Below are 17,629 nucleotides of genomic sequence, written 5' to 3'. Positions count from 1 at the left end.
GTAGGCAGTCACGAGGGTAATTCTTCCCTCTTTAATAGAAGGGGAAACTGAGGCACAGCCCTGAAGCCACCCGGCAGGTTAACGCTGAAAATGGTGGCAGATCAGAGGCTACAAGCCCACACCTTTTTGTCTGGTGTCTTTCCCAATTAATCGCAGATAAAACCAGTGTGTGCCCAGAAGAGAAGCCCAGACAGCTCCTCCTGAATTAATTGACAGTGTGTGTCCAAGTCACTTGCTACAGCTTTTGTTTGGGTTTTTTGTTTTGTTTTTTGTTTTTTGGTTTTGGTTTTGGTTTTTCGACACAGGGTTTCTCTGTATAGCCCTGGCTGTCCTGGAACTCACTCTGTAGACCAGGCTGGCCTCGAACTGCCTCCCAAAGGCTGGGATTAAAGGCGTGCGCCACCATGCCCGGCTTGAACTAATCATTCTGGCCAGGGCTAGGTTAGCATTGGTGTCTCCCTAGTCCTCTCTAAAGGTGACGAGGTCCTCTAGGAATCACGGTAACGATTTAAGTCTTAGCTTTGGATGACAGGACAGAGGCGCAAGAGGGAGAATTACAGTTCTAAATCCACTGTCTAGCCAGCAAGTGGCACGTATGGATTCAAACTATCGGCTCTAACTCCCATAGGGACGGCTACTACTATGGGGGTAGGGGCAGCAAGGGCTAGGAAGAGGTAGACGGACTGGAGTTTAGTATATGTGCTGCCAGCAGGAATGTAAACATGGTTCAGCCGCCGTGGAAACAGTGAGGCAGTCCCTGCAAAACTTAGACAACACTAGAGTTAGCAATATGGTCTCCAGCAATCCCACTTCTGGGTCTCTACCTCATCGGATGGACAGCGGAGACCCGAACAGATAACTGACACCCGATCACAGCAGCAGTATCCACAGCAAGCCAGAGATGAAAGCAGGCAGTGGAGGAGAGGGTTAACAGGATGTGGTATATGCAGACAATGGATATCCTACAGCTACCAATATGCATAAGCAAACTGAGCCAGACACGAGAGGACCAACCCTGTATGGTTCCACTCGTGAAGTACTTAGAATGAAAACTTCATCGAGACAGAAAGCGGGCCAGAGGTTACTTGGGGCTTGAGGCCAGGGACGATTACTTAAGAGTTTCTGTTTAGGATGAGAGATCTCTGCAGATGAATGTGACGGGTGCAATCACATTGTGATTGTTGACTGGAACTTGGAAATGGTCAAAGCGGTAACTTTTATGATGGGTATATTTAGCCGCATTGAAAACCAGAACATATATTTTTACTGAACACCAGCCATAGGCTACAAGGATGAGTCAGACAGGGAGAGCTGCTGTAAGGGCTGAGCTGTGTAAATAAGTCAACTGAGTCCCTCTGGGGTGTGAGAAGCTCAGCGAAGCAGAGCTGGTGCCCCTGGGAGTTTGCAAGGCAAAACCTGGGGCTGGAAAGCCTTCCTTCTGCCCAGAGCTGCCGAGGCCCTCCCCAGGAGGAGTCTCCTGGCCTTCCCCTTCCCAGGAACTCTTCAAATGAGGGGGATTTCAGACAGGATGGCCAGAGGTGGGATACTCTCAGGGCAGGCAGGAACCTGGATGTGTGTGTGTGTGTGTGTGTGTGTGTGTGTGTGTGTGTGTGTGTGTGTGAAAGTGGTTGTAATCTCCCCAGAAAGGCCTGCTCGGCCACTCCAGGCTGTGTTTTGAACTGCTGCTGCGGATGTAATGATTTTGGGTGGAGGACATTTGGGAGCCAAATGAGTTTGTGTGAACAAAAGACTCAGCCGTAAATGTGGATAGTCCAGGACTCCCAGGAACCTTTGTTTCGTTCCTTGTTCTTATCCTAAAAGGAGAAGCCCTAAGAAAAATCACACACATCACAGAGCCTTTGGACGTAGGTCTGAGGATGATTTTTTTTTTAAAGTCCCTTGGGGCAGGCTCTATTGACGAAGAGTGTCAAGTTGAAAAGGCACACCACCCTCGCTGCCCATGAGGGCCAGTCTTTGTCAGCTGTTCACTACCGTGTCCTTTCCTCTCAGGAAGAGACAGATCTGGAGATCTGAACTCAGTCAGGCTAGGACAAGGACTAGCCTGGAGTTGTAAGACTAGGGTCAGCCTCCCAGAAACAGAACTGGCCAGGAGGGGCCCTTGAGGATCACGATGGAGGGAAGTAGCCTACTCGGTCAGGAGAAAAGCAACTCATGGGACTGTGTGTGTGTGTGTGTGTGTGTGTGTGTGTGTGTGTGCACACGCACGCGAGCACGTGTGTGTCCTCAAGAGAAAGTCCTGGGATCGAGGGCCAGAAGACTCCCACTCAGTTAAATAAGAACACATAAAAGCTTTCTGCAATGGGTAGTCTACCTTGTTTTGGAAGGGCACCTATCCTTGCATTTTCTCTGCCCCTCTCATCCTTTGAAAAACACATGAAAAGGCTGCTGGCAGAGGCTCCTCAGCCAAGGGGGACCCCTGGAAGGACGCCGAGTCTGGCAGCCTGTGCCATGCCTGGCCAAGAGCTGAGGAAGGCACAGGGCAAGAGCAGGCCTCTGCTCCTGTGTGTTCCCTGTGTTAGCTCACACCCAGAGAGGAAGCTGTGGCAGGGCTCCACCAAAGGAGACCTGCCAGGTTAGTGAAACAATGAAGAGGCAAGGCAAAACATCCTGGTTCCGAGGAGGAAGAGGGGGAGAGAGAGGAGGGCCGAGAAGGGGCAGGAAGAAACTGCCTGGGTGTGAGCGGGACCTGGGGCTAGGGTTTCCAACATTTACACAGCCCTTGTGGGGAGCTTTTCTAAGTTCTGCAGCTAACGTATTCCTAGACCTCTGTGAAGTGGCTCTGGCCTCCAGGGAATGGTAGAAATCTAATTTGTTTATGCTTGTTGGAAAATGAATGGAGTAGACCCTGGTAGACACAGGGTTCAGGAGGAGGCGGGAAGGGGGTTGGGGAACAGAGTCATCAGCTCTCTCTGGGACACACCCCCCCCACCATGGACCCCGACCAGGCATGATTCTTTATTTATATTTTTTGAGACAAATTCTCTCTACATAGCCTGAGACAAGGTCTCTCTAACTAGCACTGGCTGTCCCGGAACTCACTCTGTAGACCAGGCTGGCCTCGAACTCATATGGATCTTCTTGCTTTTACTTGTCGCAAGCTGGGACTAACAGCATGTGCTGCCACACACAGCTTGCTAAGAAGTTTCTTTAAGAGGAGTGGGGAGGTCACACTTCCATCAAATAGGACCAACAGGTTTCCCCTAGGTGGGCTCCAAGGGTGGGTCACCAAGGACACTGGGATCTAGACAGGTTTTATAGCCCAAAGGAGGATGCTGCTCTGTGTGGCCCACAGATGAGGGGAGCCTGTGTTCCACTGGGACTTGCAGGGAAGAGGATGGCGGCAAGGAGCGAGGAAGAGTTGGTGGATAACTACTGGCAGGTGAGAGAAGTCAAGTACAGAAATGATGGCAGTTCAGATGGGTGGGAGATGGAGGAAGGGCCACCAAGAGCAATTAGGGGAGCTGGGTAGAAGGGATGTCACATCGCATCTGTAACTGCTACCTGTGGGTTTAAACCTGTGACCATCTGGCAGCTAGCAGAAGGGACAGGCCTGAGCTACTGAGAGGAGTGAAGCTCAGAGAAGGCAGGTGAAGGCAAGCTGCCCCCTCCATCTTTGCCCTATAGAGTCTATAGGCCTGAAGACCGGTGGAGCTCTCCCTGCCTAGCATGTCCTATCTGCTTTCCTCCTGCCTTCTAGCAAAACCTGGCTGTTTCTTAGAACCAATTCAGAACTAACCGCCTCTCCAGAGCCTCGTCCCATTGAGAGACAACACCAGAAGCACCCAGAAATAAAGCTCTTCTCCCTTAGGGCCACACGTTTGCCCTGGGAGACAACTTTCACCAACCTGACCACATTCCGACTCTCTGGTCGCAATCCCATGGCTCTTTTCAGAGATTCTACAGCTCACAGGCGGTACTGCCCAAACAACCCCTGGGGTTAAGCTGGAGGCGGCCCGAAGGCCAAGGGAGATGTGAAGGATGCCTCTCTTGGAGGGAGAGAGGGACAGGGAGGACTGGTCACAGCAGCCAGAGACAAGTGAAGGGACAAAGGGACAGAGCATTTAAAAAGGCCGCTGACATTGACTACAAACATTCCTTTTCTCCTCTTCCTTTCCGACTGTCTCCTCATCCTGCCATGTCAACCTTCATGAAGCCCTGCCTTAGACTAACAGTCTGATACAGCATTAATAATAAACAGTGTGTACATGTCTACAAAGCATGCCCATGTGGTTTTATTTCAAGCTTATAACCATGAAATCAACAGGATGGGTTCTGTTATCTCTGTTTTACAAATGTGGGGGCAGGTCCAGAGCAAATGATACGCCGGAGGTCTTCATTCACAGTACTGTGTTTATGGGTGCCATCATAGTCACAATTGTTAAGGAGTGTGAAAGATATTAATGGCCTCATTAAAATTTTTTTAAAAATACATTTACCTTTTTTTTAATGTGCAATGGTGTTTTGCCTGCATGTATGTCTATATGAGAGTGTCAGATCTTGGAGTTATAGACAGTTGTAAGTGCCATGTAGGTGCTGGAATTTGAACCCAGGTCCTCTGGCAGGACAGTCAGTGCCCTTAACCACTGAGCCATATCTTCTGCTCCTAATAGCCCCATTTTTAACATAACCCTGAGACACTAAGAAGCAGCCTGCTCCCGCCCCTGCCCCCACTCCCCACCCCTCGGCCACATGGCTAGACAGAGAAGGGGCTAAGACCCATGTCAGAGTCCTCGAGCCACCGTTGCCATCTCTCTACGGGGCCACCACACACAACAAACAGCACTCTATGACCACAAGGCAAGCCTGTACTATAAATAATTTCCTACAAGCCACAAACCTCACCTATGAGGGTATGAGCCTCTTCAGAGAAGTCTCATCGGGACAACACTTAGGCCAGCATTTCTGTTACTGCTCATGTGACTCCCCAAAGTCTGACAATGTTTAATATATGCACACACCAAAACAGACATGCACATATGCACATAATTAAAAATGAAATACACATGCTTAAAAGAAGGACCCGCCAGAGGTTCCCACCTAGGAGAACGCCCATTGCACACAGAGCGGCAAACCTGCTCCTCAGAGGTTTATTACTGCACAACCCCACCTCACGTGACTGTTTTCTTCCCATCCCATTCGCTTCCTATGGGATCATCCCATCCCATCTCAGAGGTCCCAGGCAGGGATGGCTGCACTGAGCTTTTCTGGCTTTGAATCTGGCTCTTTCTGCTCTGTTTAAGGCTAAGGGTGGAGAGTTCTAGGGATGAGATGAATGAGAATGGCAGAGCTCTGGAATAGAGGAAGGCCAGCGGTCTCTAGGATGCAGACTTGAGCTTCTTGCTCTTAGAACTGGTACCCAGTCCGCTAAAACACCCAGTGGACGACTGTGTGCATAGCAGGATGCTATCAACAGTGTCTGTGCTGATTGTATTTCATCAACCGGACACAAACCTAGACACACCTGGAAAGAGGAGATGTCAAAAGAACTGCTTCCATCAGACTGGGCTGATCAAAAGAACTGCCTCCATCAGACTGGGCTGATCAAAAGAACTGCCACCATCAGACTGGGCTGGTCAAAAGAACTGCCTCCATCAGACGATGGGGTTGTGGACAAGTGTATAGGAGCATTTTCTTGATTACCATTTGAGGTGGGAGGACCCAGGTTACCTGTAGGCAGTGCTGCTCATAAGGAGGTGTTTTGGGTCATATAAGGAAGCAGGCTAAGCAAGCCCAGGCCAGCAAACCAGTGAGCAGCACTCCTCCACAGTCTGTTTCAGTTCCTGCCCTGACTTCCCTCAGTGATGGACCATAAGATGTAAGATGAAATAGACCCTTTCCTCACCAATGTGGTTTTGACCCAAAACAGCAGAAACCAAAGTAAGACAGTGTACCCAGTGCAAACAAGCCCTAGTTTCAGCAGCAGAAGAACTTCTAGTATTTATAGTGCTTTCCTGCTGGGCCCAGAGCTGGGGGCTTGACAGGGCAGATGGCCCATATACTCCCTGGGAAGGGCTCTTTAATTGCCCACTTAAGAGATGAGAAAACAATGGTACAAAGAAGCGAAACCTTCAAAGTCCCATAGTTGGCAAGTGGCTGCCACTGAGCTTGGACACCAGCTGGGGTCGATGCCAGTAAAGGTAGCAGGACTCTAGTCACACACTGGAAGTCTTACTCTATGGTGACAATAAATGCCATGGTGGCTCCAGAGGCTCTAAGAATGAAGCCTATTCCCCAAATGAAGTTACTCCAACCCCTCCCACTTCCCAGGGAGAGAAAACAGAGGCTTTAACCCTGTCCAAAGCTCATCCCTCCAGGCAACAGCCCAGCACTCTCTTCTGCGCACTTTTTACTCTTTCCTGAAACTCCGGATGCTTCCAAGGATGGTGGTAGCAGGATACCCCTGAGCGCCGAGTCACACTACTCATCTTCCTCCTTGGCCTTTACCTCCCAATCTACCAGAAACACTGAGGAGACATACGTCAGCTTACCAAAGCCACTTCTTCACCTCCAGAAGCCCGGCTCCTTCCTCACACAGAGATATCCCAGGATTCCTGAGCAAGATCAGAGCACCCCTTTACACCCTGCCCCCTAGCCCCAACAGTCCCAGGAAGGAAAAACACGGAGATAGCCCATGTTTCTCCTGTGTTATCTCACCTGTATGCTTTCCTCAAGAACTCCACGTGATCAAAAGGTAACATAATGCTACTAAGTTCAAGGACCCTAGAGCTGAAATATAAAGCAGAAAGAACTCTTCTGTTTTTAGCAGCCTCTGTGGATTTAGCAGATGGTCTTTTATTTCCCTAAGGGATCTGGTAGTCCTAGCCCTACAGCATGGGGTACAGCCCTGCTACAGTCCCTCTAGGGCATGCAAAGGAAGTGTGACCTTGTTCCAGTTTTCCTGGCCCTTCAGGATCCAGTCCTCACAGCCAACCTGCCTTCCTTCCAACACTGACATATTAATGCATTTGTGATGGGGGAGCTACAGGAAGGGACACCTGTGTCAAGCCTCTAAGATAGAGTAAGACAGGAGTAAATTTCGCATTTACACACACACACACACACACACACACACATTCATGCATGCACACACGCACTGACTACTGGTTATGATCGTGTGATCCTAGTACTTGGGAAGGTAAGGGGGCAGGATCCCAAATTCAAGGCCAGCCTGGGTTACATAGTGGAACGCTGCCTCAAAAACAGCAAAGCAAAAGAAAACACTGCTCTGAGAAGCAAGCGGACTTAGTTAGCATCAGAGTCTAGAAAGGTAGTAGTGTCGCCCTGCAGAGCTATTAGCGGTTTTAAGGTAAGAATCGGGTGACCTGAATCACACTTTAAGAAGATCACTGTGGCTTTCCTGAGCATCCGTTAGTGGGAAAGAGTGGATGGGGTGAACGGAAAGGGCAAGGGAGACACAGAGGGCAGAGTCCTGGTGTATTTCAGAAGCACAATCAGCCTGTAGAAGGCCAAGGAAGAAGACATGTAGAGGGTGACATCGGGCTTCTGGGTTAAGTAGGTGGGTGCTGCTCCTGACATGGGTGGTCGGCTTGCAGGGGAGAATCAGCGGGCACTAGATCTTTCTGATCATCGCTTCTCGGCCTTTTGGCTAAGATCAAGTGTAGATCTTTCTGATTGTCTTTCTCCATTTCACTGACCAATCTGCTACAGGGATACCACATCGGATGCCACCCACACTCACCATGCCACACGCAGGCTTCACTTTACACCCTACCCGTCCCAACTAAACAGCTCAAATAAAACGGAGTGGTAGCTGCCCAGCCACTTCCTCCCCAGTCTCCCTGCTCACGCTAACCTGGATCTAACAAGGGCAAAGGATGTGTCAGCAGAAACGCGCTAGCTTATTCTCACAGGTAGAGGGAGAGCCTCCAGGTTTCATGGCTATCCTGAGTATGGTATTGAAGTGTTCTTCCGACCACAGCCAGTTTCCAAACCACCCCACTTCCCACTGTGCCTCCCCGCCCTGGCTGGTGCCTGGGTCACTGCTTCTTCCTCTTGTCATCTAGACTGGGTGCTCACCACCCAGGCAAAGCTAGCTTCCTCTTCCTATGTGGCTTCAACAACTGCCCTTCCAGGCTGAACCTGACCTGGCTTCTCTCTGGGTCAGGTCCCTACTATCAAGGCACTGCAGAATTCCTCTGCTAGGACCTGCTGCCTATGGGTCTTTACAGTGAAAAGCTGCAGCAGGAGACACCTCCTTACACTGAAGAACAAGTCCTCTTGATAGCCTCCCCTCCCCTCCCCTCTTCTCTCTTCTCCTCCCCTCCTCTCCCCTCCCCCTCCTCCCTTGCTCTCCCCTCCCCTCCCCTCTTCTCCCCTCCCAGCATCTCCTTGGCTGGCAGCCTTGGGCTCTCCTGTTGTCCCCCTGAAAGGCCTTTGTCTCTCTCACCCTCCATTTCCCACAGCCTCTACTCCAGCCCTGTCCTGATTTTAGCCCATTCCCCCAAACTCAAGGATTTAATACTTCTTAGCCTTCCTCCCACAAGCTCCGGAATACCTTCTGGGCTGAAGTGAGGCAGAGACCTGCCAGGGGTTGTCAGCAAGGCCCATCTCCAGGCTCAAGTAAACATGAACACACAAAAGACACTGGTCTCTTCCCTAAGGCCACGAAGGCTTGTGGCTCCATTACATGGACAGGGCAGGATTCTAAGGCCCTTCTGTAACAGCCTTAGCTCCCTTCCCAGGCTGTGGTCTATGATAATTTCGAAATCCCAATTCACATCCCCACATCTTCTCTCCTCTGGCCTTGACTGATGATAACCTCTACGTAGAGTCTTGAGCTAATATGGAACCAGCCTAGACGGCTGTCAATAGGAAGCAGATAAAGAAAAGGTGCTGCCTATCTACGTACATATGTATTCAGCCAAGGAGAATGAAGATACTCCAGAGGCATGCACGGAACTGGAGCGCACATAGAGCGCTATGAGCCAGACTCAGAAAGACAAAGACGAGTGTTGTGCGACCTATGTTCATAGGTACACATGCACACGCACACGCAGTAGAAGGCATGAAAACAGAGTGAGGACTAGGGGAGGGTAGAAAGGGGATGGATGCGAGGGGAACAGGAGAGAAACACGAGCAACATATAACACGCATGTCAGAAAATGCCACAGGGAAGCCATCATTCTGGACAATAACTAAAAATAAGCCCCCAAAAAACATAAACAAAAGAAGAAACCAGCCTTGAGCTTTTCAACATGTAAGATTCTGCTAATGCCAAAGTCTTTCCACATCTGTCCACTCACATCCTAGCCAACCTTCCAAAACTCATCGCACCCCCCTCCTTCCTCATGAGGTCCCTCACCCTGCAGCCCCTATAGTGTACACTTCCATACCACAGCCTGCTCTGCCCATACCATCCCTTTGGTCGGTACCAACGTGGATCTTTCTTAGCTTACGAATCATTACTATATTGTTGTCCCACGTTTTATATCCTTGACAGTTGGGCTCCAGCAAGATCATCCCTGGGGAGGAAGGGGACACCACAGATGTGCCTACAACCTCCACGTCACCTGACAAAGCTCTCCAGACAGGGTAAGGCTTTAATAAGTATTTTCTGATTTATAAACCAATCAAATAAGATATGGATCTCTGGGATCATGATTAGAAGAGATGGCAACCAAGATGCCGACAACCTGCGGAGAAGAGATTTTAAAAAATTAAAAAAAAATTAGTTGTGTGTGTGTGTGTGTTTGCATGTGAGTGTGGGTGATTGTGGAGGCCAGAAGCATTATAATGGTCCTGTGGAGCTGAAGTGACAGTAGCTGTGAGTCTGCCCAGTGAGATTCTGGGAACTAAACCCAGGTCCTCTGGAGGAGCAGTATGCACTTGAAGCCACTGAGCCACATTCCCAGTCCAGAGAGGGTAGAATTTTTAGGATTATTTTTAGAAGCAGGGAGACATCTGTCATACTCTAACAAAAGGAAGGGAGAAAAGACAGGACAGAAGTCTCTTTGTTCACGTCTATGGGAAAATGAATATTGAGTTGCGCAGATGTTAAAATGGAAGTGACGGGAGGAACTTCTGAATGCATTTTCATTCCTCAGAGCAGGTGCTGAGAGAGCAACTGACAATTGCCAATGTTAGTCACTGTTCCATGGTCCCAGCCCAGAGCCCACAGAATTCAACACTTCATATCAGTGAAAACGAATGAGCTACCCCAGGCACCTGTAATCTATGGATTGGTGTGTGTATATGTACATATACATATACATATACATATACATATACTTATACATATACATATACATATACATATACATATACATATACATATGCATGTTGTGTATCATAATAACAATATAAGACATCATTCTATACATTTATACACTTAAGCACTTTCATGGGCAATCCCTCTGCTCATTAAAATAATCTTAAAATCTTCTCTCTTGGAGCTGGAGAGATGGCTCAGAGGTTCAGAGTGTACAATGTTCTTTCAGAGGCCCTGAGTTCTGTTCCAAGAGCCCACACTGGGCAGCTTACAACCATCTGCCTCTGGCCTCCACAGGCACCTGCACACACATGCATGCACACACACACACACACACACACACACACACACACACACACACATACTCACATACACATGCACACAAACATGCACACACTTAAAATTAAAAATATTTTGAAATTATTTTTGTGTATTTTTGTGGTTTTTCTGTTTTGTTTTGTTTTATGTGCACTGATGTTAGGCTTGCATGTATGTCTGTTGAGGGTGCCAGATCCCTTGGGAGCTAGAGTTACAGACAGTTGTGAATTACCATGTGGGTGCTGGGAATTGAACCCCGGTCCTCTGGAAGAGCAGCCAGTACTCTTAACCACTGAGCCATCTCTCCAGCCTTAGAAATTATTTTTGGAAAAGCTCTCTCCTGTCAACATCTTGATTGCCACCTCGTTCTAGTCAGGGTCCCCAACTTCACGCCAGGATGTTGAGCCGGAGAGCCTCCTAAGGGTCTATAACAAGGTTTTCCTGTCCTTCAGATGAGAAACAGAGACCTCATAACGTGGTGAGATGGGCTAATGAATTTGATTGAAATCATACCCAGTTTCCTTCCTTTCCCTGTAACCTAACCTTGCTAGGTTTCGTCTCCCATAAAGGGAGATTAATGAGAAGCAATACCCCTGGCAGGACTTTGAGGGTGAAATGGGGTAAAATAACATATGTGTTCTGACCGCACACAGGTGTTCAAAGGCTAGGAGTTCTAAGAGGGATGTCAGTTAGTTGCCTTCCTGTTGTCTCTGCAGGATTCTTCGATGAAAGGTATCGATAGCAGTTCAAGTGTCCTGCTCATACAGAGAGGATACTGGGGCAGAGGGAAGATGCTAAAGTAGATAAGGAGTAGCTAAGAACACAGCAACTACCATCTGCTGCTTCCTTCTTTCTGACCCTGAATAAGGATGCTCTCGGACAGCTGGCCAGCACCAGTGGAAACAGAGAGATCACTGGAAGGCAGAGAGGCTCCTGCCCTTGCTTCTGGGTCTAGGAGGCAGTAACTGCCCAGCTGGCATGGGCACAGTGAAGTCTCCCCTTGTCCACACACAAGTCAGCTGGTGAGCAGAAAACATGAGCTCAGCATCTGCACGCACCAGGAGAGAGGCAAGGTGAAAAGGATGTGGCTTTTCAGCACCAAGTCTCTCTCTCTACTTGTGACAACCTCTGTCAGAGAAGCGGTTTCTAGATGCCCAGATCTATCTCTCAGCCTCAGCCAGGAGGGTCACACTTTCTTCCCCAGCCAGCCTTCATAGCACCTTGCAGTGGTACTGTGGCAGCCTAGCTAAAGGATGAAGTTGGGCTACAAAGTTAGAGCAATTTAGGAACCACCATTTAACAGCTCAGAAGGGGCTGGGCTCATGGCTCTCTTCCTTTAGGGAACCACATTTCTGTAAGATTATTATTCCTTGGGCTGGCTGCTTAATTTAACAAGGCAGCAGCACCATTTCCCCTTCGGGTGGGGAAGTTCTTTCGGAGGATTCTCAGTCTAAGTCCAGCCTCTTTCCCACCTCCCCGCCCCGCAGCTCTCACAATGAAAGTGTGGCCTGTGGACTGAAAAATTAAACTTAGTTCTCAGCCCGGAGCGATGGCTCTGGGGGACCCTCAGTCATAGGAAAGCCAACACAGAGAGAGGAAATCTCTAGCTCTCAGTCTCTTTTCATTGATGGCTGAAGCGGCAAACACAGTGGAACCCGGTGACAGGTGGGTCACAAAAGCCAAATAATGGCTATACAAACAGGGGGCAGTTCTCCCTGGAGGACAGTGTGACACAAGCAAACAGCCCACAAATGGAATGCAAACACAGCCACCCAGCAGTGGGAACCTTGAACTCTCTGGGGAGAGAGGAGCTAGAAGGACCCTCTGAGAAGAATTAAGTCTCTGCTACTCACTGGGGAATATTTGGAAGCCCAGACCGTGATGACCAGGCACTGGCCACCAGCACCCCCAGAAGAAGTGGCTCAGGGGACCCAACTGTCAGCTTAAGGGTATTATTTGTGCGACTCAAGGTTCACTACCATCAAGAACACTCATCTCCCTAAACACACACACAAAAAAAAAAACAAACAAACAAAAAAAAAGTGGATGCAGAGCATGGGTGACCATCTGCCCGGGTATCAGGGAGGCTGGATATCTGCAAAAGGACCACCAAGGATTTCTGCAGATGTGAGGGCCTAGCAGTGTGTAATGGCCAGCGGGGAGTCGGGAGGAGATCAAAGTGGGCCAGGAAAATTTTAAGAGGTTGCTACAAAACTCCGGCTCCCTGAGGTCGCTGATTGTTGTTGTGTTGTAGCTGCTTGTTTGCTGTGTCCTTTTCCTATGTGACATCGTTTGAGGCACTAACAGAAACCTGAGAGGCAGTGCTTAGATCTTCGGCCACACTGATAACTTCTCGAAGGTTTCAACAGGTCATAGAGTGCACCTCTTCTAACTTTACCTTTTAAACACCCCTGCCCCAGACTGGGCCTTAGAGCAATAGAGATCAGGAAACCTTAAAAGAAAGTCTGGATTATTCTTGTTCCTTCCTGGGTTCTTCCTTTGCCTCTATCCTGCTTTTCCCCAAACGAACAGAACAGAGCAGTTCTAGCACCATGGCTGTGAAGGCCCGGCTCTCATAAGGCCCCTATTCTTACCTTATCTCCCCTAACTCAGGTGCTACTATAGCCTGATGCTACACTCACACCTGTGTGAGCCTGGAACAGGCTCTGCCATTGGAAGGAGATTCCTGTGCCAGCCTCAAGCTGGAGCCCAGCATCCCTGCTCCCTTCATAGCCCCTCACAAGATGGAGCCTTCAGCCTGAGTACCAGTTAGTGGCACCTGCCTTGGGTTCCCAGGTGGCCATCTGAGTTATCAGTTCCTTACACACAACTGTATCTAGAACAGTAAATGTCTTCAAAGTTCTCAATTCCTTTCTCTGAAAATCAGTCATCAAGATTATGGAAGTTGGGGCTGCACAGCATGTCTGTAAAGACCTTCAGCACAGCTTTCCCTCCCTTTATTCACCCTTCCTCAGTTTCCCTGTCTTGGACCAGTGACTCAGAAGTTCACAAGGCTAAGGCAGTCTGCGGAGGGGAGATTATGGTTCAAATGAGGCTTTATGAGGGTAGAAAAGTTTCTCTTATTCAATTCTAGGAAGTAGTACCTCTATGTTCTAAGGATGAGCAAGTTGGGAGAAAGTTTGTAAAACATGTAAGATGGACAGACAGACAGACAGACAGACAAGAAGTGGAAACTGGACAAAATCTTGGCAGTCCCAGTGTGGCAACAACAGAGCCCGATGTGTGCCCTCTGCCTCTTACGGGAGGACAAATGGCTAACATCACCTAGGCTGGTTTGGTTCACAGCACTTTCTACTATTTTTACTTTCATTTTGTCACCTCTTGTCACTTGGAGGCAGGGAGGAATGGGGCCCCTCCATTCCACAGATGGGGAAACTGAGAGCCAAAGATGAGACACAGCCAAGGTCGTGTGGGGGTTACATTAGAATCCCACCCAGGCCGTGGCATTTTCTTCCAACAGAAAAAGGAACTAGAAACAAAGGAGGCAGGCACAGGAGCTGAGTCCCCATTCTGTGACCAGGACAGGCAGTGCCTGCCTGCACAGCAAGCAGCTGGCTGGGGGAGGAAAGGGCCCAGGACAGTCCAGAGCCAGTCAGTGGCTTCCAGGGGTTTGACCTTGCAGCGCCCCCAGCCCCATCCCAAGTAACCCTGCTCCTAAGGTTAACTGGGTAGCTTTGTTTTAAAGCGCACTCTTTGTCCTTTATGAAGTCCTAAGTACTAGAAGCATTCCAAACTCCGAAATCCGTTATTTACTTATACTGGAAAGTCAGGCTTTAGACCAGGAGAGACCAGTTCTAAATCTGGGGGTTGGGGGCTGAAACCGAGGGACAACAGCCAGAAGTTACCACTCCCCACGAGGTGAGAGGCTCTTTGGGGTCTTCGTTTTGTAAAAGTGAGAAGGGTGTGGGCTAATCCAGGAGAGAGTTTTCTTCCAAAGCACAGGGAGGGAATGCATGTGAACATTTTATATTCCAGTGGCCAGGGACAGCGTTTCTCCGTCCTGGGCCACCCTCAGGGTTCCACCCACGAGGGTCCACGGAGCCTCGGCCGGGATGGGGCAGCCGCGAAGCGCCCACGCCCCCTGACCCTCGCTGGAGACTCTCACTCACCCGCGCTCACGCCTCTGGGGACACGGCCGGAACGTCCCCGCCGGGTCGCGACGCCGGGTCCGGGGGCCGTATGTCCGGCGCCAGGCGGCGAAAGCGGTCCCGCGACCGGGAGGAGTGTTCGATGGGCCGGGGAGGGAAGGGAGCCCCGCGCCCCGGGGGCAGCGGGCGGCAGCAGCAGCAGCGGTAGCAGCAGCAGCAGCAGCAGCGACGGTGGCGGCCACCGCGGGGCGCGCGGCGTGGCCATGGTGGCGGCGGCCGCCCGCGCTCACATGCCGGGCGCCGGGCCGAGGGCGGCGGCGAGCGGAGCGGGGTGCGAGCGCGCTCTCAGCCGCAAAAGTTGTGGGAGCCGCGGGAGGGCGGAGGCAGCCCTGGTGCTGCCACACGCCAATCAGCCCGGGCGGGTCGCGGGGCGGGCGGCTCCTCCTCGGTTGACATCACCCGCCCCGCGCGGGGGCCCGGGGGCGGGGAGAGGGCAGGAAGAGGGCGGGGGCGGTCTCGGTCTCCCGGGTGAGTTCACGGAACCCCCGGGTGAACTCATGGAGCCCCCTGCGACTTTTGTTACAGGGCCCACACCCTGGAGTATCGCTTTGGCTTTTGGAGAAATGAAATTGGGGTGGGGGGCACTTTCCCAGTTCCTTAGCCACACAGTAGGTCTGTGAAAAGTAGATTCTGGCGGTGTAATTGACATCAGGTGAGTGAGTATACAGAGAGCTTTCAAAAGACAGAGAAGTGAATCCTAGACCCTGTTCCATACGTGGACCTGCATTGCCCTTAAGGATCTGAAGAGGCCCCAACCCACTGCCGCCCTTTTGGGTCCCCAGAATTGGTGAGAAGATTTGCTTTAGCCAGGGCGGGAACCCTCATCTTCTTGAAGGCTCAGAAGCCTGATTTCCTTCCCACGCTATCTTTGGCTTACACCATAGTTCTTCAAAGATGTCACTGCTGAGACACCCAAAGAGGCCAGAGGGAAGAGAAAACTGAACCGAGTCTGGGGCAAGGGAAAACCCATAGCCAGGAAAAGGACAGCAATTTGCAAATTAAACATAAAAAAAAAAAAAAAAAAAAAAGCAGCCCACACAGAAGTTAAAAAGAAACCTTTAGGGGAGATGTTCCAAGACAGAGTGTCAATAAATTTGCTTGGTAAGTAAAATTCTGTGTGTGTCCCTATTCCCTCCCTTCCTAGGAGACAAATGATACAATGTCCAGATTTTAAGACCCAAATCTCTTTTCTTTGTAAGTAAAGAATGAGCAGCTCAAAATAGGGGGAAATAACTTGCTTAAGAGTTGCTAAGAGAACCAACAACTAAAGGATTTCTCATTGAATGACCATGTGGCTTCGTGCTTACCTCATAGCTTAGAGTTGTCAATAATTCAGACAATATCTCATCCAAACTGAAAACCACAGATCCCTTGGGATGCTCTCAGATGTGCTAGGGTTCTTTGTCTGTTTACCAAATGTTCAGGAGACAGGCTTGTCTCTTTCCCCATGTCTCTGCCTCTCTCTGTCTCCAAGCCTCCATGACCCGCCTCCAGGGGAACGATCAGATCATAACGTCCAGCGCATCGGTAGATGGGCCTAGACCCATTTTCTGGTGACTCGGTACAAGTGAGTCACTTGGCAGGACACAAAGGATGCTCCGTATAAACAAGTTTACCTTAGACAAATGAGCCAAGAGTGGAGAATTGGTTTGGGTTAGGGTTTATAGAACCACAAATGAAACCTAACTTTTCAGGTCTCACATGAAATGCTCAGTCCTCTTTCTTTCTCAAACAACAACAATCCAAGCATGGCCCCACCTCCTGACACAGCTCCCCTGTTAACAAGCAGGACTACACAGCAGCCCAGTCCCATCTGGCTAAGCTCAGTACACTGTGCTCTGAGGTTCTGGTCACCATAGCTTCCTCCCTTGAACAGAAAGGAGGACTAGTTAAAGGCCAGGACATGCTTTCAGGCAAACAGGAAGGCTTAAGGGTTTAAAGGCCTGTCTGGGCTTCTCGTGTGTATTCAGAAAGCTCGCTTGGGAATCTTGCCTTTGCCTCCGGTGCCCAAGGGCATCACACCTGCCTCCTGCCCCTCCCTTTAAGTATCACAGATCTGTCTTTCTACCTTCTACCTGAACTTCCAGAGGAACTGCCAGCCTAACTGGTGGATGAAGGGCTGCAAAGATGTTGCTGGGTCTTAATACCTTTCCATCTCCTAGGACAAAGCAAGAGGGATTATCAGGGAGGCTATACTTGCGTCAGGAACTTGCAAACAGCTGCCAGCTTGCTCCTAGAATCTTTTTTCCCTGATTTCTTTAACTGTGACCTAGTCCTTAATTATTTCATCTATAAAACACATTGTCCTAGATGATTGATAAGAAGTGTTCTATCCCAGTGTTTTAAGGTTCAGGGGCAAGGCTATTAAAGCAGGTGCCTTAAGGACACATAAGCCAGGGCCCAGTGAAACCATCAGACTGGAGCACTTTATGGGTGCATCTGAAAGAAAGGTTTGTTGTAAGTATGAAAGAATAACCAGAGGCACTCAGGAAGTCTAAAGTAGCCATGGCTGCCTCTCAGGGACAGAAAGTACAAGAAGAGAATCAGCTCTGGGCAGGGATAGCTCTTGGGAGCAGAGAAAAAAAAGTGGGGAGAGAAGATGAGAGAGTGAAGCAAAAGTAGGAAAATCCATCCTTTATAAAGAACAGGTGGAGGGGTGGGTGGGGGTGGGGTGGTAGAACAGTGTGGGAGGTCATATAGTAGAGGGAGAGGTGAGAAGGACCAGGAGACTGGTGCTTAGTTAGGGTTTTACTGCGTGAACAGACACCATGACCAAGGCAACTCTTATAAAGGACAACATTTCATTGAGGCTGGGTTACAGGTTCAAGGCAGGAGCATGCCAGCATCCAGGCAGTGATGATGCTGAGAGTTCTACATCTGCATCTGAGGGCCA

At 49.8% G+C, this 17,629-nt stretch overlaps 1 protein-coding gene across 5 annotated transcripts in view; it reads right to left on the bottom strand.

Moving 5' to 3' along the window:
• Heg1 (heart development protein with EGF-like domains 1) overlaps positions 1 to 15,169 on the bottom strand; it is an 87,193-nt gene extending 72,024 nt beyond the window's left edge. The window contains exon 1 of one of the 5 annotated variants that reach the window (XM_006522716.2): positions 14,698 to 15,169. In XM_006522716.2, coding sequence (XP_006522779.1) covers positions 14,698 to 14,941 — 244 coding nt within the window. In that variant the 5' untranslated portion in view covers positions 14,942 to 15,169. The remainder of the gene's footprint in view (positions 1 to 14,697) is intronic. The other 4 variants (XM_006522717.2, XM_006522715.3, XM_006522718.2 and 1 more) reach the window with 4 other exon arrangements.
• Between the last annotated feature and the right edge of the window lie 2,460 nt (positions 15,170 to 17,629).

This window comes from Mus musculus, chromosome 16 (assembly GCF_000001635.26).
Source record: "Mus musculus strain C57BL/6J chromosome 16, GRCm38.p6 C57BL/6J".
NCBI lineage: Eukaryota > Metazoa > Chordata > Mammalia > Rodentia > Muridae > Mus > Mus musculus.
The sequence above is the reverse complement of the archived record's forward strand: the minus strand, read 5'-3'. Positions and strand labels throughout refer to the sequence as shown.